Here is a 27,876-nt window from a genome sequence, read left to right on the forward strand (position 1 = left end):
AAACTACAATTATCATACAAATTCACATCTCATTTGTATACTGAACTTCTAGTAACATGTATAATAGGTAAAGCATTTATCTAATTTCTACAAGTATTTCCACAAAGAGCCTGTCCCCATCTTGTTATAACACTTTACTTTGTGTCAGTGGCTTTGTTTGTGTTTGTGTCTACAGTTGTAGTTGATGCGCTGTTGCCGTCGTCTTCGTCAGCATTTTCAGCCTTTAAAGAAGAAGTTTCTAATGCTCTTTTCATTGCATCAAGAGGACTGACTGACTGACTGAATCAGACAGTTGTGAGGGAGATGCAAGTCATGTGTCTTAACTGGCTTATTATGCAAGCTTCCAGCTTGACTACACCACTGCTGCTAGCAAATGCAGTTGATGATGCATTGTGGAGTAGTGGTTAGGGCTCTGGACTCCTGACTGGAGGGGCGTGGGTTCAATCCCAGTTGGGGGACGCTGCTGCTGTACCCTTGAGCAAGGTACTTTACCTAGATTGCTCCAGTAAAAACCCAACTGTATAAATGGGTAATTGTATGTAAAAATAATGTGTAAAATTAAATAAATAAAAAAAAAAATAATGTAATTGTATGTAAAAATGTGATATCTTATAACATTCCAGCCCTGTTCTAAATTGTTTAGTTGAACCAATTAAACCTCCATCCAGACCCTGAAGTAGTTAATTATGTAATAAAAGTGGAATGGCCCTCCAGGACTGGGAGAATGTCCGATTCAGCTGGCTCCGTGCGTTATGTCACCTATATACAGACTTCGTGCCCCAGCTCGTAATGATCTTTATGTTGGTGTTTTGTGAACACTCAGTGTATAATTAATTGTATCCTGTCGACCTGGAAAATCCTAACTTCAAAGAACAGCTGATTCTGCCGGAGTTGTCTCAATATCCTTCCGGACCTAAAGGCTGTGCTGTTAGAGTCGTTAGCTTCCATTGTTCTTACAGAGTAAAAGGGTTTTACACATTCTGCTGTTGTGTCAATAGCCTGTATTGCAGTTGCCTGTGTTTTCTATGTTTGAGCTAGCAGATACATGTTTTTTTTTTATTTCATTTGTTTTTTGTATTCCGTGTTTCTTTATTTTACTCTGTCCATCACTCTCTCCCACTTTCATTCATTCTTTTTTCTGCCACTCTCCCACATTTTCTTCTATTTATTGTCTTGCTATTCCCTTATTTATATCCATCTTCATTCACTTTTTCCTTCCTTCAATTTATCTATCTTTCCTTCATTCTCTTGCCTCTCCATTTTTTTCTCTTCCCTACAAAGTCAAATGTTTCCCCTTGTAAAAAATATGAATGGAGCGAGTGAATGAAATTAAAGATAGTATGAAATAGAATAAATACAAATGAATGAAAGAGAATGAATGGGAGAAAAAGAACAAAAGAGACTATAGGGAAGACAAAAAAGAGGAAAAGCAATCCATTCAAATAAAAAATAAAAAAGACATTCACATTCAGGCACAAAGTTACAAACCCATCAGATTAGTGTTACCAGTCTTTTATTTGGCATGTTGTGATACTTCCATTATTTTTTTGACTTACATAAAAATCGAAAGATCATTGTATTTAAGTTACTCAAATCAAAAGGCAATATTAAATCTTAGCTAAAAAAAAAGAAAAATCTGCAAATATTATTTTGCAAGCACCAAACAGAACATACAATTAAAAAATAAACCCATAAAGGTGACCAAAATAAGAAGACAGTTCGACAGCAGACAAAGGCTTGATGAACTCTGCTTACAACATGTGTTAAATGTTTATATATATATATATATATATATATATATATATATATATATATATATATATAGATATACACACACACACACATGCATACAGTCTAACTTCACAATAACGAACCCACTTTAACGATCCAAGCAGCAAGAACCGTTTTTTTCAATGGAAATTAGCCCTATTAGAACGATCACTTTTACAAAATCTACCCGGATAAAACGATCTTGGTAGTGACTGAGACCGAACTTTCTCCTGTGTGAATGTGTTATTCTCTCAGTGAAAACGAAGACCTTGGTAGGCTAATTCGAAGATAAGGCTGATTCATAGATAACCTATTGTAGTGTGAATCAAGTGTGACGAATGCAACCGTTGTCATCATCACATAAACTGCAACCATGGCAACAGGCGTGAGGAGGTAACAAGATTGAAACAGCATACTTTGAGAAAAGCACGGAAAATATGAAGCAAATGGATATGTTTTTCGAGAGAAAGGGCATATAATTACTGTATTCAGCATGTAAGTGTACTTTCTATTTTTTCATTTCTTCATGGTTTTCTTTTAAATATACAGTTTAAATGTTGATCAATGTGAAGCTGTCTTGAAAGAACTACTGTATAGTGTATAAAGATGTTCAATTCAATTTGGGCGTTTCTTCATTATTCTGATACAGCAAATTACCAAACCCTATTATAGTGAACAACCTGATATAACGAACATTTCTCCAGGTCCCAGGGGGGGTTCATTATAATGAAGTTAGACTGTATATATATATATATATATATATATATATATATATATATATATATATATATATATTCAGATCCGTGATCGCGAAATGGACAAAACAATAAAAACGTCCCATTCAAAACAGCAAGGCATCGACACAGGCAGACACGTTTACACCATTTCCCTATTCCTGCGGATCGCACAGCACAGCACCATGCTGAAGATCATGCCAAAGATCTGTAAGAGGAAGAAGGAAGAGGGGGTGAAGAAGAAGGAGAGAAAGAAAAAATAGCACAGGTTAAGGTTCAGATTTACAGTACAAATATGCTTCCTCATTAATTCAGTATTCAGAAATCCACAAATTCAGCAAACTCACATGTACCAAAAAGTCAGATAGTGAAATAACAAGAGGGTACCGTTTTTTTATGCCTAACCTAGAGCCTCATTCACTAAACAGCGGTAACGTGTTTGTACACCTTTGTACACATGCATGCAACCTAGCGCATTTAATTCTAATTTAAATAGAATGAATAATGTTAATGGATGGAAATGTATGCAAATTACATCACAAAATACCACGAGAGAGATATTTGATATGCAAACCATATTTACTTAAGGGCGCTAACTTTGCTAGGTGGCTCAGCGTGTGTTAAAAGTACCACTTATTGAAACCAGGCGGTGTCACAGAACCAGCAGAAGAGCTGCACAGGAGAGCGAGAGGAAGAGTCAGGGAGCGTACTTTGGATCAGGCAGACTGTGTGAGGAGGAGGTAATAACTAGATACAGAATGAGCACAGATCATACGAGCATGATATCATGCATTTGACAGAAATCGTGTATTTGACTGCCTACTGTGAAAAATGTGCATTTTATTTTCCTTACATTATTTTACATTACTCTTCACCTGACATACTTTTATCAAGTACAAGCAGCGCTACAGTAGCTGAACATGGTCCGGCGTCAATGACGTGCATTTGGTTACTACGGGGTGCAGCTGGTAGACTCCTGCACTGTTGAGCGCCACGCAAATAGGACCAGGGGCAACTGCAAGTCCCAGGCGGTCGTGATGGCCAACTGGGTTGCCAAGGTCCAGTTAAACCTGGCGAAGTCACTGCAAGGTTTTGGTGACTCCGAACTGGCCCGTTCCAGGGGTGCCGTGATGTGCCTTTAACACTGTGTCCTGAAGGTCCCTGGTCACCACCACCTGCCAGCAGTCTTTCTGTCCGGCTGAGGCTTCCCAGCGATGCTGCAGGACTCCCTCCCACACGGCCAAGCGGGACCACTGTGCCTAGAGTCCCTTCACAACCGGAGACAGCTGGGCAATGGCTTCCCAGGATGGATGCTGCTGCCGCTCCACCCACCAGGACAGGGAGGAGGTCGGGGTCCCACTCCTGCAGCTGTCGCCACTCCGCTGCTTTGGTAATGGTTAACTGCCTGCAAGCAACCAGCGGGGTGGTGCCACCTGTTCTGAGGGGCAAGTCTGAGGGTTCCGGATCACCTCCATGCTGCTCCGCTCGCAGCTCCTGCTCCCGGTCCTCCTTCCTCCGTACATGGCCACCGGGACAGAGCATTCGTGTTGGTGTGGTGGATCCCTTCTCGGTGTTGCATGGTGAAATTAAAGCAACCTAGCCCTCCGGCTCCCGGAAGGTCAGTAACCACTGAAGGGCTGGTGGTTGAGTGGTTGGTGCGGACGGTGAAAGGGAGGCACAGGTAGTGGTGGAACTGGTGAACCCCCTCCACCATGGCCAGCAGCTCCCAACGAGTGATGCAGTACCGTGTCTCTGGTTTAGTTAGGACCCAAATGTAGTAGGCCAGGACCTCCTCCCCCTCCGGTCCCTGTTGGGAGAGGACCACCCGGGTTAGGTCGGCCAGGGTGTCCTCGACTCACCGCGCACCAGCGACCCCTGTAGTCTGGCTGGGCACCTGCGGACTTGCCTGTAAGCAGCCAGAGAGCTGCATTGTCCTCCAACGCTGTAGCTCTTGGGTGGCTGCATGGTGAGTCCGCAGTGTGAAAAAAAGCGGTCGGCTGACGGCACACGCGTCGGAGGACATTGTGTGTTTGTCTTCGCCCTCCCGATTCAGCGCAGGGGTGGTAGCGGTGAGCTGAGCCTAAAAATAATTGGCCATTCCAAATTGGGAGAAAATAATACAAATAATTGGCAACGACTACATTTAAAAAAAAAAAAAAAAATGACGTTTTGCCAAGCACTTTTTGAAATGTAAATGGTGAAGTTTTAATTGACAAGTGCTTCGCTATCTTTCGATCAGAGGGAGATCAAGTTGAACATGCCCGAACGAAACACACGTTCATTGTGAAACTCAGAACCGTACTTACCTTTTCTTTATATACTATAATAAAGTGTGTGTAAACCTTCTGCATAATTCCGCGCGATGTGACAACTTGCAAATGAATCATTTACCTCGCTGTGCATATAATTAGCTTAGTGAATAGAGCGACCGCTGGTTCATTTTTGCGCGCGGTGTGGCTTCCCACTGCAACGAGGTAATTTACCGCCGTTTGGTGCATGAGGCTCTTACTATCAAGATTTGATTGCATTTGCATTCGGAGATGAACATACAGGAATACAATTTTGAAAAACAAATGGGTCTATTCAATTGATTTAAAATGCTAGTGGATCTAAATAAAGTACTTGTTTAATCATTAAAGTAAGGGTATTTTGTGAAAACGGGTGAATTTAGAGCAAGATTAAACACTCAGTAGTAAGGAAAATTGATTTGTCATTGAATTGAAGTTTTTTTTTGTATTTGTTACTGCAAGTACACAATATATTTTGTATAATAAGAAACTCTAGTCTTAATCCAGGACTGAGCATGCAGCCCCCTGCAGGGTCCCCAGAAACAGAACATTGATCTTGGACTAAAATCTAAGATTTCAACTTTTTTTTTTTTTTTTTTTTTTTTTTTTTTTTTAATTTAGTCGTCGCCAATTATTTTTACCCCGGTTTTCACCCCAATTTAGCATGCCCAATTATTATCTGTATCCCCGGCTCACCGCTCGCAACCCCCCCGCCGACTCGGGAAACGGAGGCTGGAACACGCGTCCTCCGAAACGTGCTCCTTCCAAGCCGTCATTTTTCGCACTGCAGATCCACAGCAATGCCACCAGACTATAGTGCCGGAGGACAACACAGATCTGGCGGCTCCGCTGCAGAGCCACAGGCGCCCTATCGGCCACAGGGGTCGCTAATGCGCGGTGAGCCGTGGATTCCCCTGCCGACCTAAGCCCTCCCTACCCGGGCAGCGCTCAGCCAATTGTGCGCCGCCCCCTAGGAACTCTCGGTCACGGTCAGCTGTGACATAGCCTGGATTCGAACCTGCGATCTCCAGGCTATAGGGCACATCCTGCGAGGAGCGCCTTTACTGGATGCGCCACTCGGGAGCCCCCAAGATTTCAACTTCTTATAAAATGGATCTGTGTGGGCCTTTGGTAAACTCAGGTTGTTCACCCCTGATTTAAATAAACTTTGACTTGTGCTTTTGCCAGAATTGATATTAAAATAGCACGCAAAATGAAATGCATACCCCTTCCACGTTAAGCTACAAAATCACACAGGGTCCCAGACACTGCAGCTAGAGTTGTGCAGAAAAAACTGGAGCCCCTTACCATGATGACAGCGATGCCGATTCCAACACCTCCAATGATGTGAAGCTTCGAGTTGAACACCTCGTTAATGGCAGTTGGACAAGACTGGAAATTAAAGGAAAATGAATCCTATATTAAAACAGCAAAATCAGACCGAGGGGTGCGTTTAATTCTATAAAATGAGAGAGAAGCAGCAGCATCTTTTTGGTTGATGCCAATAATTAAAATTGAAGGATCCCAGTGATTCAGTATCAACAACATGACTCGATAACCCTGGGTAACTCATTCCATCCCCTCAGCACTCTGTGTGAAGAAGTGCCTCCTTCCTGTTCTGAATCTGCTTCTACAACACATTCCTGTCACCATGCAGTACAGCTATGGCCAAAAGTGCTGCACCACCCTGTAGAATTAACTAATTTTGCTTCATAAAGTCAAATGAAACCTGCTGAATAATATTACGTTAGTATATTGAATTACATACCGCTTTACAGTTTTCCATATACTGAAATACTGTACTACTATTATGGCTTCCGGTAGACTTTTGCAATATCATTGTATTGTTTCTTTGATTATGTTCACATAGTTTTAATTTTTTTAAATGAATGTCTCAATCCAAAAATTGTAGGATATGCTAACTTTTGGCCATATCTGTACAAATTAAACATATACATACCTGCACAGTTAATGTCGCAACAATGCCATCTTTTTCGGGGCAGGTATCCCTCACAAGAGGCTCCAGAGTCCCACCAATCCCACAGCAGTTCAGCTGAAAACAAACCAGACACAAACCAGTGCGTTAGTCTGGAAACAAACATCAACAGAGCTTCAAACACAAACAGGCCGATCTCTCGACACTCGTCCAAGTTCCAGTGCTGTTTAGGTCTGGTTTCGACCGGGTTGGTTTGTGTATGTCGCTGTGGTGTAGGATGTGGTTTGTTTATTTATTTAAAACATCTTACACCACGACTGGAAACATGGGTTTCTTTTTGGCTGCAGTAATGGAATACTTGAGCAAACTGAATGTTAAAATAAATGAAATCTCGAATATCTGATACTTACACCGTGATGAAAAGCCTTCAGAGTTTCCTTCAAGGCAGGCTGTTTGGTCGAGATGTAGTTTTTATATGTCTCTTTGTAGAATGTTTCTACCTCTCCAACAACCTTTAAAAAAATAATAATAAATTGAGGAGGGGGAAACAAAAAGATTAAACCTCAAAACCAACGTAAAAATAACTTGTTTGCAATTCCTTTTAAATAAAGTAAATACATTGCACCTCATTTATTTAATTTTGCATTATTTTCTTGTTACACTTACACAAAACCAAGAACATATTATAATAAAACTAGCAAGTATGTACATTGCAAGCTGCATCACAGTTTTACATTAGTACGGTTTTGTTTTGTCCACAACGCACACTAGCCCACCCCACCCCCTTGATTGAACAATGCCCAATAATCTTATTAATGGACACATACCTTGTCTTTGTTGGAAAAGCCCCAAACTCCAGCCGCAATTTCAATGGCAAATATGAGGAGCAGGAAAGCAAAGAACTAAAATCAAAGCAGCAATGAATTAGAAAGGATGTGGCTGCCATTGTCAAATTCTCTGCCAAACAAAAAAACACACACTGTGCAACAGGGAACATGACCTGAATCAGCTCCAGGGTCAAATACACACCTTTCCAAGCTTAACCATTCAGTTCCATGCTGTCTTTTACACCGAGCGATCATTATTCTCGGATTTTCAACCATTTCTGGTGACCCCCCGTTATTTGTTTGAAAAAAAGAAACGTTTTATAGTATGTTTCTGCATTTGTACCTCAGATTATTGCTTGGTTGTTTAGCATAAATAGAGTAAACATGTTCATTTGTGTAGTTGTTTATGTTACTTTTTAGTGTGAATGTAATTAGAATTGTGATCACTGACACATAATTGTAACTAAATGCAATTGAACAAAATTGCACCAGATTGGAATGGAGCCCTCCTAAGACAAACTCTGTTTTTAAATTGCTTTTCAATAATAGTGTTCTCAGTGCATGGATTATAGAAGATTACTGCCTGTCTGATATTCCATTACGAAATTGTTTGTGGTCAGGGGTAGTACCCGTTTAAAAAGGTTTAGCATGGTACATTTTCACAGCAGTTCTCCTGTATTTCCCAGTTTACTGTGGTCCCATGCTTTTAAATCTGATGTTCTATACCTCTCTGTGCTTTACAATGCTGACCTGTGCTTTATCACACTCTCACTATGATGTGCTTTTACTACAGGGAACCTGCATAAGGGTTACTTTACCATGGCTTGTTTTTTAATGAGCTTTACTCTCTGTGCTTTACAATGCTTATCCATGCTTTATTACACTGTGCTTTAACTATGGGGAAACTTGTATAAGGGTTAGTTTACCATGGTTTGTTTACAATGCTCCCCTACGATTTACCATGCTTTCACTGTGCTTTATTACACTTTGCTGTGGGACACTTTTATAAGGGTATGCTAATTCTTTAGGGGGTAAGTGGTTGTTAAAGCATGGAAATCCTTACCAGGCCGAGCATGCAGGGAGACTCCTGAATGGCACCACAGCACCCCAGGAAACCCACGACCATCATGAGAGCCCCAGCGCCGATCAGTATGTAGACACCTGGACACAACACAACGCAACACAAATCAACCAGACCGCACACCCGCTGCATGCAGATGGTTAACATCGCACCACTTTTACTTTATTAAAATGGCTTTTGAGAATGTTTCCTGAAATAGATGATCATGTTATTCTTCTCTAAAAATGCATGCTGACATCACTACCCCAAAACAGAAACAAACACGCGTCCTACAGGATTCCAGCCATAATTAAGATTTTCAGCATAGCCAAGCCCTCACTGTTGCAGTTCCTCGCTGTTCCACGCCTACAAATGTCAACAAGCTGAGGCAGAAAGCTGCCACTTGCACAGAAAGAACGGATCACAATGCCTCCATTCTTTGTGCCCTGAACCGCTCCTATCAGTGTCAGGCTATGCTGTCTAATGGTTGCCAAACCGGTTATCCAGAGGTATGTGGACAATCATTTGATCAAGACAGTTTCACATCACGGTACAGGGGTGGAAAGAAGACTCCCATTGCATAACAGTTTGATTCATTCCTGGATTAGGAGTTTACAGTAATAACATGCTTGGGGTAAACAATAGCCAGATAATGGAAGACGTTGGGTGATGCAGTTTTAAGCATATTAAAGAAAAGTACTCGCTGCAATTGAAAAGACCAGAGGTATGGTATAGCACATTACAAAAGCATGGCAAACCATGCTAAATGCATAGTATACCAATGAGAAAAACACGTTTTACATATATACACACTGTCTATTTTAAGATGGCAGTGAAAGAAAGAAAGAAAGAAAGAAAGAAAGAAAGAAAGAAAGAAGAGACTCATTCTAAGGGGATTCAGCAAATCATTCTATAGCACAGCTAGTCAATAGATTAGAGACCTTTACATAACTGATTATTTCTGTGTCTGCTTTTCTCTTTAATTCAGGGTTTTCAAAAACCTGCAAAGAACGTGTTTAAATAACGCCTCCAATTCTGATTGTAAAAACAACAAGGAACTTATTTGACAAACTCCTACTCTCCTCTCAATTAAACTCAGCTTGTGCAGAGTTCAGCACACTGGACTAAGTGTTGTTTAAGATGCCTAATTAATGCATAAAGTGCATTAGTTACATTTTCATACACGAGGGCCTATTGTTTCTATATTACCGATTACTGATGGAAAATTGAAATTCTCACACCCAGTAGTTTTCATGCAGGTAGGTATTTAAAGGATATAAAATTACCAATCTTGAGGTGTTCCAATAAATGTGCACACTGCTGTGTGTCTCGCACAGTTCATTCCTTGCCCCTCTGGGTTCCCCCAGTCCTAAGTCTCACCTGTGTAGAATGTGGTGGGGTTGGTATCCATTTCAAAGATGGCTTTTGTCTTGGAGTCAAAGCGCAGCCATAACCCAACAGCAAGCACAGCCGTCCCTGCAAGCTGAAGAGAGAGAGATGGTATAAAATACATTTCTCATGCGCAGATTAAAGTTTTCTATATGAATCTTCGAGTGGGATTTGGAGAGAAGTTGATTTACACAGACTTCATGATACAGTATGCACTATCCTCTGTGCTACAAACAAACACACACTTATCCCAGTTTGGTTCACTTTGGCATGTGTGCATCTATTTCTAAAATCACACACACACCGGGTTGCAACAAAGCATTCAGGTTGATTTATCTTTAAAAATCAGGAATCATGAAACAGCAACGCTAACAAAAGATATGGAAACTGTCACGTGCCTTCCCAATGGTGCTCAGTTAAATGTTAAATGAATCTATTGAGCCTAGAACAAAATTCAGGGAAGGAAATAAGACCATTCTAGGTTTTAATGTGTTTGATTAGCCCCAGTGTATAGATAACAAGCTATGTAATGTCAGTCTTATTTCCATCCCTTAAGTTCATTCTTCTCAATAAGTGAAGCACAGAACCAGGGAAAAAGGACACAGGTGGGCATATGGAATGGGTTACCCAGTCACATTGTTGATGCTGAATCACTAGGATGTAGTAATACTAAAATAAACGTAGACCATTCTATGGCAAACATTTCCACTTTTTCTCAATGTCGAAATTAGTTTTGGTTCACAGGGCATTGTGCGGTCAAATGATAGTGTGAAAATATTTTGGTGAGCCGGTAAAGAGGAATTTGCAGCAATAAAACATTAAGCCGAGCTGTACAGATTAATGTGATTTTTTTGTATGAAATACAAATTATGAAATAATTTTTTATTTCTTAAGAATATTGAAAGAAATCACGGTATTGGGCTAATTTAAACGATTTCCATGCACACCGTGTGAAATAAACCTCACAGTAGTGGATACAATCTGGAACAAGAAGCCACATGCCCTAAACAAATGCATGAATTTTACCTTAACTAGCTTATAGCTGAGGATTTGTTATCCAGATATTTTCCCTCATTCATATTTGGCGATGTGGAACTGTGGCCTCTTTCCAGTTTCTGTCACAGCAGCAGACTGGACAGGCTTGGACAGAGATTCATTTATAAACAAAAATGGTACCTGATCTTATCATTAAGGAAGGGGCATAGCATTTTTGTTTCTAGACCTGACCTAATGAACCAATGTTGATTGATCATAGCTCCCCTAAATGCTTCAGGTTCTCATCTGCCTGTCGATTAGGGTTTCATGCCTTATTGTTCGAACAATACCAGCAACGGGCCAACTAATCTGATGGACAGGAGCGACAAAACTGTTTTTTTTTGGTGGTGCTAGTTTTTTTTTCCCCCATTAGAAGTCATTTTATTACTTGTCGCATCCTAATATATTTCGTTACAGTACACTTATTCAATTCATGAAACAGGAAAGCAATTTTTATTGTACAGTAATCCATTGCGAATCCGCCCGTTACACAGCCACCATGATCAAGCTCTTCAGCAACGTTAGTCTATTATTGAACAGAAAAGATTAGTTCAGATATTGTAGATCCTACCAAAGTTTTAGTACACTGTGTTGTATGTGCTCCATGCCCTACCATAGCTGGTAGTGTCATGTGAGCTGTTCAGTGTGTTGATATGTAAATAAATCCTGTTCGCCTGCGAACCTCCGTCTCGCTCTCCTGCCTGTCACTCAGCAGCGAAGGCACGCACTCACACTGCAGACGGCTACTCTGCCTCAAACATTAATACCCTGTATCTTTATAAACAAGGGATTTAGGGGAGCTCCCCAATAAAAGCTGAATCTCAAAACAATAATTCTGTGAATATAGCAATTGTTACAGCTGTGTATAATGGTATTTAAAACAGGATTCATTCATCTTTTACATATCTGCCCTTACTCTGGTCCCACTGCAGTCGGATATGCGACAGATTACTGTACATGTTTATATATATATATATATATATATATATATATATATATATATATATATATATATATATATATATATATATATATATACCAAGCATCAAAATAAACTTATCACTATTACACCACATTGACAAAATGTTTTTGGTTTCTTTTTAATCACAGTTGATTGGACACTGGATATGGAGTGATTTCAGCTGTTGAATTGCAAGCTTGAACAGGAGGCTGGACTAGGGCAGCGTACTGTGGCTCACCGTCTTGGGTGCTCGCAGCCAGCAATTTCAAACCTGGCGAGACGGTATAACCAGACACACTCTGTCAATGACAAGCCTCCAACTGAGAGACCAAGAGTCACAACACCTGCCCAAGATCGACAGATCATTTTGCAGCATCTTTGTGATATCTGTGCATATTACTATTTTAACCCTCATTTATCTACACAATTTTAATGCTGCATTAGCGCTGCAGTTAATGGTTTCAAGTAAAAAATTAAAAACTTTTCTAGTTTCGCTTTTTTAAAATGGAACTTTTAAATTGCGTTTTAAAATTTGTACATTTAAAAAAAAAAAAAAAATAATTAACATTATACCAAACTTTTTTTTATTTTTGATCTTACTGTCCTTTTTACTCAATTTTTCTAATACAAATGTACTTCATTTGGACTTTCTTTTGTTTTGTCTTGTACAGTACACGCGTTTAAAGAGCCCAAACACACTGGAGCTGTGTCTTTTGCAGTCTGATTAAACCTCATCGCTTTTATTCTCTCTTCTTGCTTTAAATGTCTTTACTACTATTCAAGGAGTAAACTAATTCCGTTTCAGTAATTCCACCTAATTTATTTTACAGTCTTTTTTTTCCTGTTCGTAATATATGCAAGGTATAAACCACGACGGGTCGTGCGGTTCCCATGAAAAATACACATGCCTGACTGGTCATTAGCCCGGAGGTGAAGGTGTGTGTATATTTTATGTGAACCGCACAGCCCAAAGTGGCTTATACCGCTTACAAAGCGGCTATTTCAAATTTAAACACAAAATTTAAAAACAAAAAACTAAAAAACTTTTATAAATGTATACGTCCACAGTGTTACAGTCCCAAAGAATATGGCCTTTAATTTGCATTTAAGAATTCATTACGTTTTCTGGACTTATTTCCTGAGAATGAATGTCCATATTTTATTTTACTTAAGCCAGTCTTAAAGTATATTAAAACCTGGAATGGGTGAAGCTGCTATGCGATAGGATTCTTATTTCCATCCCTGTAGTAAACAGAGAGCATTGGAATGAAGGGCTTGCAAGTAAAGCACTCATCTGAGTTTGGAAACTGGAGCACTGTGTTGCCAGCCAGTGTATAAAACAATGCAGGAGTTCTCAAATGACTCAGTGGAGCCACTCCCCCTATTCAAACAAGAGCTACAGAAGGGAGGCAAGCCACAGCAGACATCTCAGAACATTTTAAACTACTGGGGCTTTGGAACATGTGCCTCAGATTCAAAGCAGAAACGAATGACACATCAGGCACAGCACTGACGGCAATGGAGTACACATGTTTAATTCATTCGGCAAGGTGTGTAATGCACTGCAGGGACAGGACTGCAGGAACTAATCCTCTTTATTTCCTTGCTTGCATTTGACATTTCATTTTGTGTATATAAAATTAGTGCGGGTTGAAGACCTGTACCCCCAAAAAATGCACCCTCTTTGCCTAAGGGTGGTACTTCTTTCAGATCACAAAAGCGATGTACCTTCACAAAATGCCCTTTCCTACCGGAGCTCGAATCTATAAGGCATTGGACCAGACTGATTGATGCCTTCACTCCAAAGGGCACCATTTCTACCCTTATTAAAGTTTACCACGGTAACACTGCAGGTTTCCCATGCTTTTACCCATGATTATGCAATGCATTTACCATAGCTTACCATTTTTTTTATGTGCTTGACCATATCTCTATGGACTGCAATGTTTGCTTTCACTGTACTGTATTAAAATCTGCTGTGTTTTTACTGCGGTAAACTTTCATAAGGGTTTACATCCCCTATTATACCATACCACATTCACCTAGGTAGCGTCCTTCTTGCACATACAAGAAGGACGTTACAAAAATATAGAAAATGGCTTACTAGCAAAAGGACAAATAAACACACAAATGTAATACAATAATGATGAGCTTGGAGTTCTTGGGGTTTATATGAACAGTGTGAATTTACTCAGCTTTATTGAATTTACTCTTTGCATCAGATTTTCTTCTGGTGTTTCCTGTGACGAGTCTATGCACTTGTTCAGCTTTTTTGATTTTTTTGAAAGTTTTGATTATTACCTGTCTGATTCTGGATAATATATAGTGGACAGGATGCCTATCTACAGCCAAGCAGAGATCTGAAGATCATCTAGGACTACCACAACGTTCTAATGGGCACATTTCATAAACTCTAGCCTCAGGACTTTTAGGGCAAGATGTGGATACCGTTAGTTAAGTGATCTTAGGGCTATCTATATTTCTGTTTAGCTGGTATTAATGGTGGCAGCATTAAAACGTCCATTCAGGCTGATTTGCATGTTCAGTTTCCTGCAGCCCTGCATTATCAAGATTTAAAGTTACCTGTCAGGAAACGCAACAGTGTGTAAAATAAGCCTGCTGTTCTGTGTCCGTGAATCTACCTAGGCCTGTCACCATAGTAACCACTGGTGAATGAGGAACGCATGCTCTAGACACTTCATTCACACAGGGTTATGCACTCAACTCCACCTGTGCTATAATATTAGTTCCTCATGCTGTTGGTTGTTATGGCTGTACATTTCCAGCTTTTAAAAAAAACAAAACATGAATGTAAACCATTCTGACAAATCAGAAGACATTTAAAGGGATACACTTTCCTGGTATTTCATTTGTTACCGGTTTAATATTTACATGTGTGTGTTCGGTACCATTTTCTGTTGAAGATTATTTTTTGCCATGCTTACTAATCTTTCTAACAAAAAATGATTCGGAAAAGATTCCTCAAGGCTGATTGTGGAGGGTGTTATAAAGTATTCCTTCAAGTGACCCTCGAAAAGCCAAATCATTTTTTTACATTATAAATCAGGATAAAATGTCAGTTCGCTATACTTTTATTTATTTAAAACCCAAATCATTATTCAATTGGTACAGCGTTTAAGTTTTCTAGTGACTATAGTCTGGTAGTTTCTGGACTAAAATATAAATCAAACCACAGCAACAAAACAAGCTGTAGTTTCCAGTACTGTCGGATTCCACCACAGATTCTGGAATATTCCTGGCCTTTGACCTGGGTTGGGTCAATTCCCTTTTTAAAATAAATTTCCAATTACAAGTCCAATTAAAAAGGGAATTGGAATTGGGAATTGATTTAAAAAAAAAAGTGAAATTGAAAAGCAGGAGTTGACCCGACCCTGCCTACGACACACCTGGAGCGAGCCGCAGGAACATGCTCAAGAACCGCTGATTCTGTCACTGGGATCACTTTACAAAGGGCAGGTCTTTAAAAAAAACAATCCAACTGCATATTTCTACCAAGACCAGTAATGGTTCTCTAGCCTATTCAACTAATTCTTACCTCTGTTAGGATATACGTATAGCAATATTTATATCTATATAACATCAGCCTACCTAGTTACTTCTACCATGCTATCGGAAGATGGCACAAGCCAAAACGTTGTAGCCAATTATTAAAAACAGCAAGTTTTCAGTTTAGCAATTACTTTTCTTCATATACACAGTAATCTGTCATGTATCTGCCCAGCACATATCCGCCCTAACTGTTTATCCGCCATGATCAAGCTGATGATCGTGACCCACATATTTTTTTTTCGTAACCCTATGCATTTTGCTGCTGTGTAAATTACCTGACACTAATGTAAGTGTATACAGCACTGTGGCAGGGCAGGAGTTTTTTGTGTAAATGTATATTGTAAATAGTGTGTATTTATTGTAATTAATTAATGAAGTAGCTAAGGCTTCTAGGAGAGTCTGTCTGCTGTGTGCGATTACCAGGTGTGGAATCTAATCAGCAGGTAGATGTGTTCCAGCGGGGCGTCAGGTATAAAAAGGTTCCATTTATTCACCTCAGGGCTGCTGCTAAACCAAAGCTAACTGGGCTAAAGCAGCTGAAATTCACAGACGTATGAATGAGAGTGAACCAGAACCATGGTTGGATACCGAAGAGTGAGTAAGCAAGTCGAAACCGCCCACATCCAGTAGTTTGTTTATTATTGAACAGAGAAGATTAGTTTATAGATTTTAGATCCCACCAAAGTTTCCATACACTGTGTTGTCTGTTCTCCGTGTGCTTCCATTGCTGGTAGTGTCGCGTGAGCTCTTCAGTGTGTTGATATGTAAATAAATCATGTTAGCCTGTGGGGCGTATCAACTTCTTATATTTATAACAACAACTCACGCTCCACCAATTTGCTAAAGGTAACATTTTCATTTTTAAGTTATTATACAGTTTTTTTTTATATACATGCTGAATTCTAGTTATTAATTATGACAAAGTTTCACACACTGCTCTGAACTGAACGACTGACCGAATCTGACAGAAACAGTTTAATTGAAGGCAGTGTGCTAAATACATTTCAAAATAAATTTGGAAAAACCTGAAGCCTACATGAGCTTGATAACCACCTTTCTCAATTTACTGAATAAAAATACAACAAATAGAACACCATATGTTGATTGTTATCCAATTTAAAAAACGTGATACTTCTTTATAGGAGGGTGCTCACACTTTTGTCCACTAACTGTAGGTCCCCTATAGTCCACACAAATTTATATATATATAAAAACAAACAAACAAACCAAAAAAAAAAAAAAAAACACACCTGTACGTTGTCGTGTCGTCGAATCAGGGTTGCCAACCTTATAATTTTGTTTCTACTGACATACAGATTTACAGTGGCGTTTTTTTTTTTTGTTGTTGTTTTTTTTTACTGACACTGCATTTTTTTTTACTGATATTAAAAAAAAATAATAAAATAGAAACAATAAAATACATTATAAAATAGGCTAGTTTTGTGTACTTGCATTTCTTTTGGTCTTATTTAAGTCTTATGGTCATACATGAGCACATTTGCAGACTGGATCATTTTGCTTCGTGGTTCTGAAGCTGGTGCTGTTTTAAAAGCAGTATTGATAGTTAGAATTCCACTCAGAATGTCTGTAGACAACTGATTTCTTACGCCTGTTTTTACAAGGTTCATCTGAGGAAAAAAATCTTGGCAAAGCCAACATATTAATGGCAAACTTGGCAAGTGTAGGAAGTGTAGGTGTAGACAAGAGCACAGTTTTGTTCCAGTTTTCATCAGCTGCCAGATCCCATCTAAGATCCGTCAAGTCAGTCACTCATTACTGCATGAATTCCATCTGGGCTATCCAGCATATTTCCAATAACAAAAAAGCACTGCAAGCTGGACGATGTCTCCCGAACTCGCTGTGCTTTGGCTACTTGGTTGAAGAACGTGTATAATAATTTCAGCACAGTTAATTGGCATTCTTCTTTTAATACTTTTCACTGCCATCACATAAAATGTATGTCATTCAATCCGATTGGGAAAGTCGCAAGCAAAAAAAAAAAAAATTATATTATATATATATATATATACACACACACACACCATATTTAACATGTTAAAAGGGAAATTTGGAAATCAAACTATTTGGAGAAACTTAAAGGGATCCCAGTAAATCAAGCCCTGACATTTGCCTCTTTTGCTGAAGGACAAACACATGTTTTTAAACCCACCTGCAATTCTCTGTGATTGGATGTAATTATGAATGTTACTGTTCAGTAATTCTCCAGATTTGCACGCCACTGTACAGCCACTGTTTAATGCTACTGGTCATTCATAAAAATACAATATTCTGTAATTTCTGTTAAAAGAAATGGGACGAAATGAGTGTCCCAAGAACGGTTCTGGGGACACTGGGACCAGCGTTCCAAAAGTGGGACTGTCCCGTCCAAAACTGGACGTCTGGTCACCTTAGGCTAATGCAGCTCGTAGTAAAACCTAGAATGGGTGAAACTGCTATGCAATAGGAGTCTTACTTCCATCCCTGCCAACAAACGCTCAAAAAAACCTGCTACTGTAGACAGCATGAAGCTGCAGCAATTCAGCAGAGAAACCACAGATTCAACTAATAACGGTTTACATTTCTTGAGATGTGGGTGGGGAGTGCTGTACTGCCAACTGACTGGGATTAAAAGGAAATGGCATAAACTGAAATAGAACAGTGAGGTTTTTCAATCAGCACCACTTAAGTGTTTTTTTTTAATTTATTTTTAAATGCCACATATGGTTGGTGGGCAATATATATATATATATATATATATATATATATATATATATATATATATATATATGAGAAAACATACAATCAAACTCTGAATGCCTGTGGCCCCGCCCAAACCAACCAACTTAATCTTTTCAATGCAGTGAAACCTGAAAGCAGCCACCATCAAAGGGACTACACATATGAAGCCGTTTAACAATGCCAGCCATGTAATTATGGGCTTTTCTTGTTTGCTCGTATTGAAAAAAACTAAAATCCTTTATGAGGCCACATTCAGAATATTAGAGTGCTGCAAAGTTGGGTAACCATGCTAGGCAAGAATCTGAAATAAAAACAACTCCCTCTGCTGAACACGACACTACATTTTTGAGTGAAAGCATGCAAGATAATGTTTTCAGATTTCTTTTGAATCCATTCTGTTACAGCTTTTGTATTGCAAACAGCAGGGATGGGAATAATACTCCCATTGCATAGCAGTCTGATCCACTTCTGGTTTTACTAGGACACACCTAAGCTCGTTACCTATACACACTGTGGCTCTAAGCAGGCTCATAGCAAAAACTTAGAATGAAACTGCTATGCAATAGGAGTCTGATTTCCAAATAATCCAAACACTGTAGTTTAAATTATTAAAAGAAGGGGGCTGTTAGAAAGCCAGAAACTGTAACAATGTGTATGAATCCCTTAACTGTAATCATGTCTTTGAAAGTAAGTTAAATTACAGGTTTGTTCCTATTCAATATTTTAAACCGTGGCGGTGTATAGATCCTCCATTCCCATTAACTGAATACACCTGTGTTTGTTTCTTCAGCACACAAATATTTGGACTGAGGTAAAGAGCGGTAGAGTGGGTTGCATACTGTACCAACCCTGTTTGGTTTTTGGCCTAGGGTTTACTGTAAGTGATAGTAAAAGCTGTTTTTGCATTACACATTAGCAGTAACATTTGCTCTTTTTGTAGCCTCTCCCCTCCTGTGGGTCCGGAAATTACTCGAGTTACACCCCCCTCCACCCCAAAATAAATAAAACAGTTTCACACCCTGTGATGCGTATGATGCCTTCTTTACAATGTGGGTGCGATTTGGATTCAGACAGACTACACCTAAGCAGAGCCAGTCATTTTAAACCCCTGACTGCTCAGCTTTTATTCAAGATTAACATTTTTTCAACTTCAAATTAATTTCTTTCAACTCTCAATTCATTTTGTCAGCTAATAAAAGCAATTTCACAACCTGTAAATCATTAACAAGAAATTCAAATGGAAAACTTGCATAAAAAAAAAAAAAAACACACAAAAAAAACCAAGAACACAACAAAGAAAGCTACGCGAGACTGGTAAGCAAAACATGACAACAATGAACCAATATGTTTGTAGTGATCAATAAGAGACATTCCTACATCTGTTAGTGACCTTGAGTTACCTCAAAAGGGTCATTCAGAGATCAAAAGAAAAGCCACTACATATACTGAAAAGCCCTGACTAAATTACTTTTTGGTTTTCACACATACAGTAACATTAGTGAAATAAACAAATACTTTTACACTTGCAATGTACTGAAGGTGTGGCACAGGATTCCCCCAGAGCTCCCTAAACAACACGCAATTCATATTCCATTAAACACTTCTTTCATTAAAGACTGCATTTTTTGAAAAAAAGAGTCTCTTACCCAGAAAATAAAGTTGAACGCAAACAGCAGGTACTTGACACAGTTTGTACCTCCAGTAACGGCCATGTTCCCTTTGGTTCGGAGATTTTTAAAAGGAGGATTGGCTTGTCCTGCTCTAGTTGTATCTGAGCTGCGAATGGTTCCCTGTGCTCTGTCTGCTGCTGGAGTTAAACAGACACACCCAAACCACTACCTTAGCAGCCTCTCTCCTCCTCCTACTGCCTCCAGCCATACTGCAAGCACGACGTGTGTATTCATTCACCTTAATCCGACTGAAGAAATGAATTATACCCTCCTCCTGCCTTCCGCCCCATTTAAAATGTGGTTTAAAAGAACCAGGCCATTACAAAATTCTGGTCTGTCATCAATCCTGACATTTAACCCCAAATATGTTCAATGCACTTTAGATATACTTGTTTCTCCTCCTCTTCTTATGAATACATCTTCTGTAGGGTGTTCTCTTATTGTATAAGACAGGGGTGTCCAAAGTTGGCCTTCCACTCCTGGTTTTTGTTCCAACCCTGTTCAAAATTGTTTAATTGAACCAATTAAACCTGCACCCAGAGCCAGAAGTCGTTCATTATGTCATTTTACCTGTTAAACCTGGAGTGGAATAGCCCTCCAGGACCGTGATTGGACAGCCCTGGTGTAAGATGTCATCTCATGCAGTTGGGGTCAGAGGCACACAGGTGCAATGTTGTGGTAAGACTATTTATTACAAACAAAAGTGCAGTGGGAGAAACAGAGATTGTAGTGATTTTATTTTCTATTCCTGCAATTTCAGTAATATTTTGTTAAAGGTAGCAGGTATGTGTGTGTGTTTTATAATTATTATTATTATGGGCCACATTCAAACACTTTGAAATCACTGTGAAATCATGAAGATTTTCTAATGTTTCCAAGTGTTGATTGAACTTTGTTTGGTTACTTGTTTCTATCTAAGCTTGTGAACAACCAGCTGCTGAATTCAAAACTTTTACACACTTTCTTAAAGGCAGGGTAGCAGACTGTTATACCACAGCCCAGAGGTGAGGTGAGTTAGGAGTACAGAGAGCAGGAGCTCAAAAAGCGCTGTGCCACAGCTCGAGGCAACTGTTGGCCATTGCTACAGGGGGCGCAGAGCGAAAGCTTGTGTTTGTTTACATCAAGCAGGAGAGTGTCCACTCAGCAGGAACTACTACACAAAACCCTTCCACTCCAAGATGGTGCTCGTGAAGGCATTGCCTAGCCGTTTTAAGAGGCAGGAGTTGCTGTGAGAATGCCCAGAAGTAGGTCAGTTTAGGGGATGTTGATCCCAAACAGTATAGGAGAGGGTTAACGTAGAGTAGAGCAGTAGGTTCCTGAAGCGGAAGTGACGACCCACACACGTAACAAACCCCCGTTACATATGTATATAGACAAACTGTCTTTAGATATAAAGCTGTCCAGTATGTACTTTTCCTGCAAATAACTCAATTGAATAAACTTTTCCTATATACGTTTTTGACAGGCATTATTTGACTTGCGCTACTGTGGACATTGATTCAATTGAACACTGCCTGAACCTAAATGTGTTTGGTTTTTTTTGTATCACAGTGTCTGTGACTGTTAGGGTGTGTGTATTAGTAGTGGGGTTAGCAACACACATATCGCCTGGTTCTTCAAAAATTCTGAACTTGCTGGTTTTTTATTTGTATTTTTATTTGTTCTCTTGTTAACAACTTGAACGTGCAAAAAGGAAGGTTGTTACAGTGTGTGCGGCTGGCTGAAGGTTGAAGGTGAAGGCCACACGGTCATGTGATTTGAATGGAATGAGGCAGCTCGTGGATGCAGTAAGGACTCCCTAGACAAGCTCAATGCAGCTCAAAGCCTGGGAAAGAAAGGTATAGCAGAGAAAACATATATTTAGGCTTGCTACTATTCGATTTTTATTTTTCACATCCTCACATTCACATCCTCAAGTCCGTCCAGTCGGGCGGAAGTGCTTACGAGTTTGCTGTGCTGCCATTCGGCCTCTCCCTAGCTCCTCGTACGTTTTCAAAGTGCGTGGACGCTATCCTGGCTCCCCTGTGGCTGCAGGGGTTCAGAGTAATAAACTATCTCGATGACTGGTTGATCTGTTCCCAGTTGCTAGAGGGAGCAGTGGCCCACACAGCGGTTGTGACAGAGCATCTGGCGAGGCTGGGCCTCACCATCAACGATGCAAAGAGTCAGCTTACACCGGCTGGACACTACGATGCACGCATACCTGTCGGACAACAGAGTTGCAGCTATCCAGGGTTGCCTCTCCCTGTTTCAACAGAGATCGCAGGTCACCCTCCTATTGTGCCAGAAACTATTGGGTCTGATGGCCGCAGCCATATCGGCCATTCAGCTGGGTCTGCTTTGCATGCACCCGCTACAAGCGTGGCTCAATGCGTTCCACCTCAATGCCAAATGCATCAGACACTATCGGCTGACTGTGCCTCACGTATGCTCGGCACCCCTACGCTGGTGGAGGACGACCTCTCACCTGCGCGAAGGTGTGCCAATGGGAGTAGTGTTGAACTGCCAAGTGGTGACGACAGACACTTCCAACTTGGGTTGTGGAGCAGTCTGGGAAGGCAGAGGAGTACGCGGATCCTGGCTGGACCGCTGGACATCCCTGCACATAAACATGCTGGAGCTGCAAGCGGTATCCCTTGCGCTCCACCACTTTCTCCCAGTGCTGAGCGGTACGCATGTGTTGATCCGGACGGACAACACGACAGTGGGATGTGCGATGCACATTCCCGGAGTGGTGAACTGGGCAGCGGACCTCCTCTCCAGGAGCGGTCCGCATCTGTCAGAGTGGTGACTCCACCCTCAGATAGTGAAGCGCATTTGGGAAAGGTTCGGGAAGGCGCAGGTCAATCTCTTCGCCTCGGCAGAGATGACACATTGTCCCCTATGGTATGCCCTCCACCGCTTAGGCGGTCCACTCGGTATAGACGCCTTAGCGCACAAATGGCCCAAAGCATTTTTTGTATGCTTTCCCGCCTATACCGCTGCTCCCAGCCTTTCTCGAAAAAGTCCAGTTAGAGAAAGCGTCAGTTCAAGTGGCACAGGAGAATCTGGTTTTCAACCTTGTGCCAGCTGTTGCACGGCCAGCCCTGAGAGATTCCACTTCACATGGATCTTCTCAGTCAGGCGAAAGGCTCTCTTTGGCACCCAGAACCGGGTAGGTTCCCGCGATGCGGTTGTGGGTACGTTGCAGAGTGCTAGGGCAGACTCCACTAGGTCCTTGTACGCCTATAAGTGGAGGGATTTCCAGGCTTGGTTTCTGGCTAGAAGCCATGACCCCATATCTTGCTCCATACCAGTCATCTTACAGTTTCTGCAAGAACTGCTTGATGCTGGTAGGTCACCTTCCACCTTGAAGGTGTATTTAGTGACTCTCTCTGCTTGCCATGCCCCCGTAGATTCAATGTCTCCGGGTGCGCATTTTTTGGCTACCCGTTTTCTTAAAGGCGCTCGGCGATTACGCCCTCACAGGAGGACTGTTCTCCCCGAATGGAGCCTTAATATTGTACTGGAGGCCCTCACGAAGGCCCCGTTTGACAGTACCTGTCTATGAAGACAGCCTTCCTCTTGGCTATCACCTACGCTAAGAGGGTCAGTGAGCTGCAGACGCTGCCTGTGCACTGCTCCTGCATGCGTACTGGGAGGATGGCAGCAGGGTGTCACCAACCCTGCTTTCCTCCCCAAGGTGATCACAGCCTTCCATGTTAGTCTGTGGAACTGGAGTCCTTCCATTCACCTCCATTTGCTTCAACGGAGGATGAGAGATTGAATTTCTTCAGCCCAGTGAGGGCACTGAGATGCTACGTGCATAGGACAAGAGCTCTGCGGCAATCTGACCAGCTCTACATCTGTCACGGGACACGGACCCTAGGACAGCCCCTCTCTAAGCAGTGTCTGTCACATTGGATTGTGGATACAGTTTCGACTGCGTATAATGGTGCTGGCGTGCTGGTAAGGTAGCCGCATACTCCACTAGAGGGTTGGTTACATCTTGGGCCCTCTTCAGAGGTGCCTCGATGCCTGATATTTGTACTGCGGCTAGCTGGGCTACGCCACATACTTTCTCCAGGTTCTACCGTCTTAATGTGGTAGACCCTGCCTTATCTTCTGTAGGCACAAGGGTCCTTGAGGGTCTAAGTTCACACCACTAACCTCTGGGTTAGACAATGCTGTGCGTCTCTCATATGCTGCTGTTCCTTCTCCCTCGCGACGGCTCTGGTATACATTATCCCATACTTAATGTCATTGGTGGTCGTCTTCGAACTGAAAGGGAATGTTAGGTTACTTCCGTTACCCTGGTTCTCTGAAAGAGAAGACGACCACCAACCACAAGGTCGCATCGGTCACCCTCATGGGTTCGATGGAAAAAGAGAAATGGCTTCCTTTGGATGATAGTTTTATCCTCTCGGTGGGTGGGACCGAGTGCATCATCCCAGGAAGGGGTCTATCGGCAGCTCTGGTATAGAGAGCTCAGCAATACCTACCCAATGGGCAGGCATATCCCATATGTAATGTCATTGGTGGTTGTCTTCTCTTTCAGGGAACCAAGGTTACAGTAGATAACCTAATGTTACTGTGCCCGCACAAGTAACCAGGATGAGAAGGATTAAATGTTGTTTACATGCTTGTGATTCTTGTTGCAGTTCCAGTGCCTGTTTTTATTTCACCGCTTTGATTTCGGTGCTTGTGATACGAGCTAACTGTGTTAGTTTCCTCAAGTGAGAGAACATCAACGATTAGCAGGGCAAAGACAAATGCAACAGAAACTGTGTGAAACAAGCCCAGGTGTGTCTTATTTAACTCACAGCAAAACCAGGAATGGATCACACTGCTATGCAACGGGAGTCTTATTTCCATCCCTAGATTATACAAAAGTGCAGTGGAAGCAGCACATAAATTACCTTTTTAATGAAATCCCAAGGCTTTAAAAAAAAAAAGCCTCCCCTGGCTAGTATTAAAAGCTTGACTCTGTCTCAGATTGAATCTCTCAGACTGACTCCTACACTGGATGCTGCCTAATTTAGCAGGTTACAAAATCAACATTATTATATTAAACATTACACAGAATTTAAAGAAAGTATAGAAAATATAACAATGCAGTTGTAAGCGCAAACAATGTTAACACAAACTTTGCATTGAGCCTTTTCTTAACTGACAGGATATCAATGTTTTACAAAAAACAACAACACATAGCAGCAAGTACAGCTCAATAATAAGAACTGCGCTGACTATTCTTCTTCTTAGGAACTAAATCGGAAAGAAAACAACATCCTGTTGAGTGTATGTCAGTGGTAACTCTGTGATTCATTAATAACTGGGTGGCTTCCAATATGGAATGCTTTATGTACAGTTACTGCACAGATATAGTTTATTGCCAAAAAGATCAAATAAGCAGCCTTTATTTAAAAATAAATAAACAAATACAGTATTGTGAGCGGTGTACCCCAGAAAACAGACTTAATTTCAATGAAGTAGATTAACAATGAAAAAGCATACGCACTCTAAAATGGGTAAGGTGCAAAGTACAAAATTAAATTGGTATGAAAAAAGCATTACTCACACACTTATGAAACGTTTAGGCCTACCTATTTTGTTTTGGGTTAAATAAATATTTAACATTAATAACTGTATTCAAACTGAGATGTTTTTTATTATTATTATTATTATTATTATTATTATTATTATTATTATTATTATTATTATCATCACAGAATGTATTTAGTCCGATGTACCTCCTGCATGCTGTAAACACGCCTTCACATCTCAATACACACTTTCTATCAGTTCTTCTGCAACAGGCAGCAACACAGAACAAATGAAACACATCAGTTTGTACTAAGAACTTTTTTTTTTTTTAATTCAGGATTTCTGCAAGCCTGTGAATCATCATGTCAGTAGATACAGGGTGTTCCACTTGAAAGTAGCCCGTAAGTATTTCAGTGCGATGCTGGCATCCATGTACACGTTGGGACTGTTTTTTGGATGATGGTAATAATAATAATAATAACAATAATCTCAGTAATACAACCAATTTGAAATCAGATGGATGCAGAGAGAGAGAGAGAGAGAGAGAGAGAGAGAGAGAGAGAGAGAGAGAGAGAGAGAGAGAATGAATATTTTTAAATTAACCCTGTAATGCCCAGGCAAAACTAATCTGTCTTGTGAGACTGGATTTAATATAGAGGGATGGCTAAGCTTACTTCAAGCTTGTCGTAGAGATTATTTGGTTTAGACCTCATGTATTCTACAGGTGGAAGGTGGGTTAAATATATCCCACAATGCTTGTGGCCCCATAAGTGACATATAGTGAGAGATTTTACAATCCATTTTCTTTATCTATTAACACTAGCAATATTGTAACAGCTCTCAAATCCCGTTGAAGACATTTTCGTTCTTTGTTTATATTTTATACAGTAACGGGTGGAAATAAGACTCCCATTGCAGAGCAGTTCCATCCATTCCTGGTTTGAGTTTAATAAGACACACCTGAGCTTGTTACCTGTAAATTGTGGCTAAGCAAACTAGTAATATTAAAACCTGGAATGGGCGATACTGCTATGCAACAGAAGTGTTATGTCCATCCCTATCTAATAAAAATAATATAGAAATTGGGTAACAAGTGGAAAGGAGGGAGAGCACACACTGTCTAGCGACTGTGAAAGAACACCTACAAATATATACAAAATTGTACAGTATTTTAGAGTACCTATTCCGTATCTCTCAAATGCAGCACTCTGTATTGTGGCCACAACTCTCCACAATATTCCAGTCGAGTTTTAAAGAAGCAATTTGGCTACAGTTTTATGAATAAACGCATTCTCAATTCGCAGAATTTCCAGAACACAGCAGCAAAACAAATTCTGCCTGTTGCCTAACAGAATTACAAAATTAATGCAATTACCCTCAATTTAAGTACAGCCCGGAGTTAACGAACCAGGTTACAGTGAGCTCATATAATTGGATTAAGATCCTATTTATAGCTCGACCGAGACTAACCCATCTGTTCTCGTTTACCTTAATAATGTTTTGAAAGAAGATAGCCATATAGGTAATTATTTATAAGTGACGAAAGAGCTACACAAAAATAAAAAGGTCAGTCCTCGTTCGCTAGTAGTTTATACCCACATTTTTACACTCTAGGTATTTTAAACTGGGCCATGACAATTCTTTAGACTTTGATAAAACAGAGCCTAGTAACAATGTATTATACATCACGTGAACTCCGTCATGTTGACAAAACATGTACTAACAAAAATATCTAACCGCACAACATGAAAAGGTAACCAGAACTGGGGCGTGTTACAAAATACAAAGTCTTTTAAGAGTCACCTGAAACGAGAAACTCGGCCACGCCCAAACAAACCAAACACCTGGAACTGGTCCTCCCTCCTTAAGTTAAATGTTCAAATTAGTTGTCATACATTCCCCTAGAAACGACAACAAACGTTAGTTTAAATGTTTATAGCAATGCAACATCCAAAATGTGTCTCCAGCACAAAGTAAATTATTTTAGGGGATCAAATAATTTTCTCTACCGAAAAATACAGATATGCTTGCAAAACAACAGAGCACGTGTAAATACCCAGGCACACTATAACGATTTTGTAAAAAAAAAAAAAAAAAAAAAAAAAAAGTATCCACTTACCCAAAAAACAAAATTGAAACCAAACAGCAAATACTTGATGCACACCACTCCACCCTTTATTGGCATTTCTCCTGGTTATAGAGCTATCTTCTTCAAACTTGATAAATATTGTGCAAATGCTGTTTTTTTCTCTCGTTTGGTTTCTCACACACAAGAAGTCGACTTCTGTCCCCTGGGCTTTTTCTAACACTTTGTTTTGTGCGGACAAAGAAGCACAGTGGCGTGACACACTCCCTCCTATCAATAGGACACCTG

At 40.4% G+C, this 27,876-nt stretch overlaps 1 protein-coding gene across 2 annotated transcripts; it reads right to left on the minus strand.

The window, feature by feature from the left end:
- Positions 1-1,496: 1,496 nt before the first annotated feature.
- LOC117419402 (CD9 antigen-like) lies at positions 1,497-27,824 on the minus strand. Of its 2 annotated transcripts, none has more exons than XM_034032122.3 (8): positions 27,622-27,824; positions 9,996-10,098; positions 8,619-8,716; positions 7,556-7,630; positions 7,139-7,240; positions 6,753-6,845; positions 6,101-6,184; positions 1,497-2,712 (listed from the first exon to the last, which is right to left on the minus strand). In XM_034032122.3, exons 1-8 carry the CDS (start codon positions 27,685-27,687, stop codon positions 2,647-2,649), a joined length of 687 nt encoding a protein of 228 aa, XP_033888013.1. In that variant the 5' UTR covers positions 27,688-27,824; the 3' UTR covers positions 1,497-2,646. The 2 variants fall into 2 exon arrangements, with proteins under 2 accessions (XP_033888013.1, XP_033888014.1); XM_034032123.3 differs by lacking the exon at positions 27,622-27,824 and adding an exon at positions 19,956-20,160.
- Between the last annotated feature and the right edge of the window lie 52 nt (positions 27,825-27,876).

This window comes from Acipenser ruthenus, chromosome 14, assembly GCF_902713425.1.
Source record: "Acipenser ruthenus chromosome 14, fAciRut3.2 maternal haplotype, whole genome shotgun sequence".
NCBI classification, from domain to species: Eukaryota; Metazoa; Chordata; class Actinopteri; order Acipenseriformes; family Acipenseridae; genus Acipenser; species Acipenser ruthenus.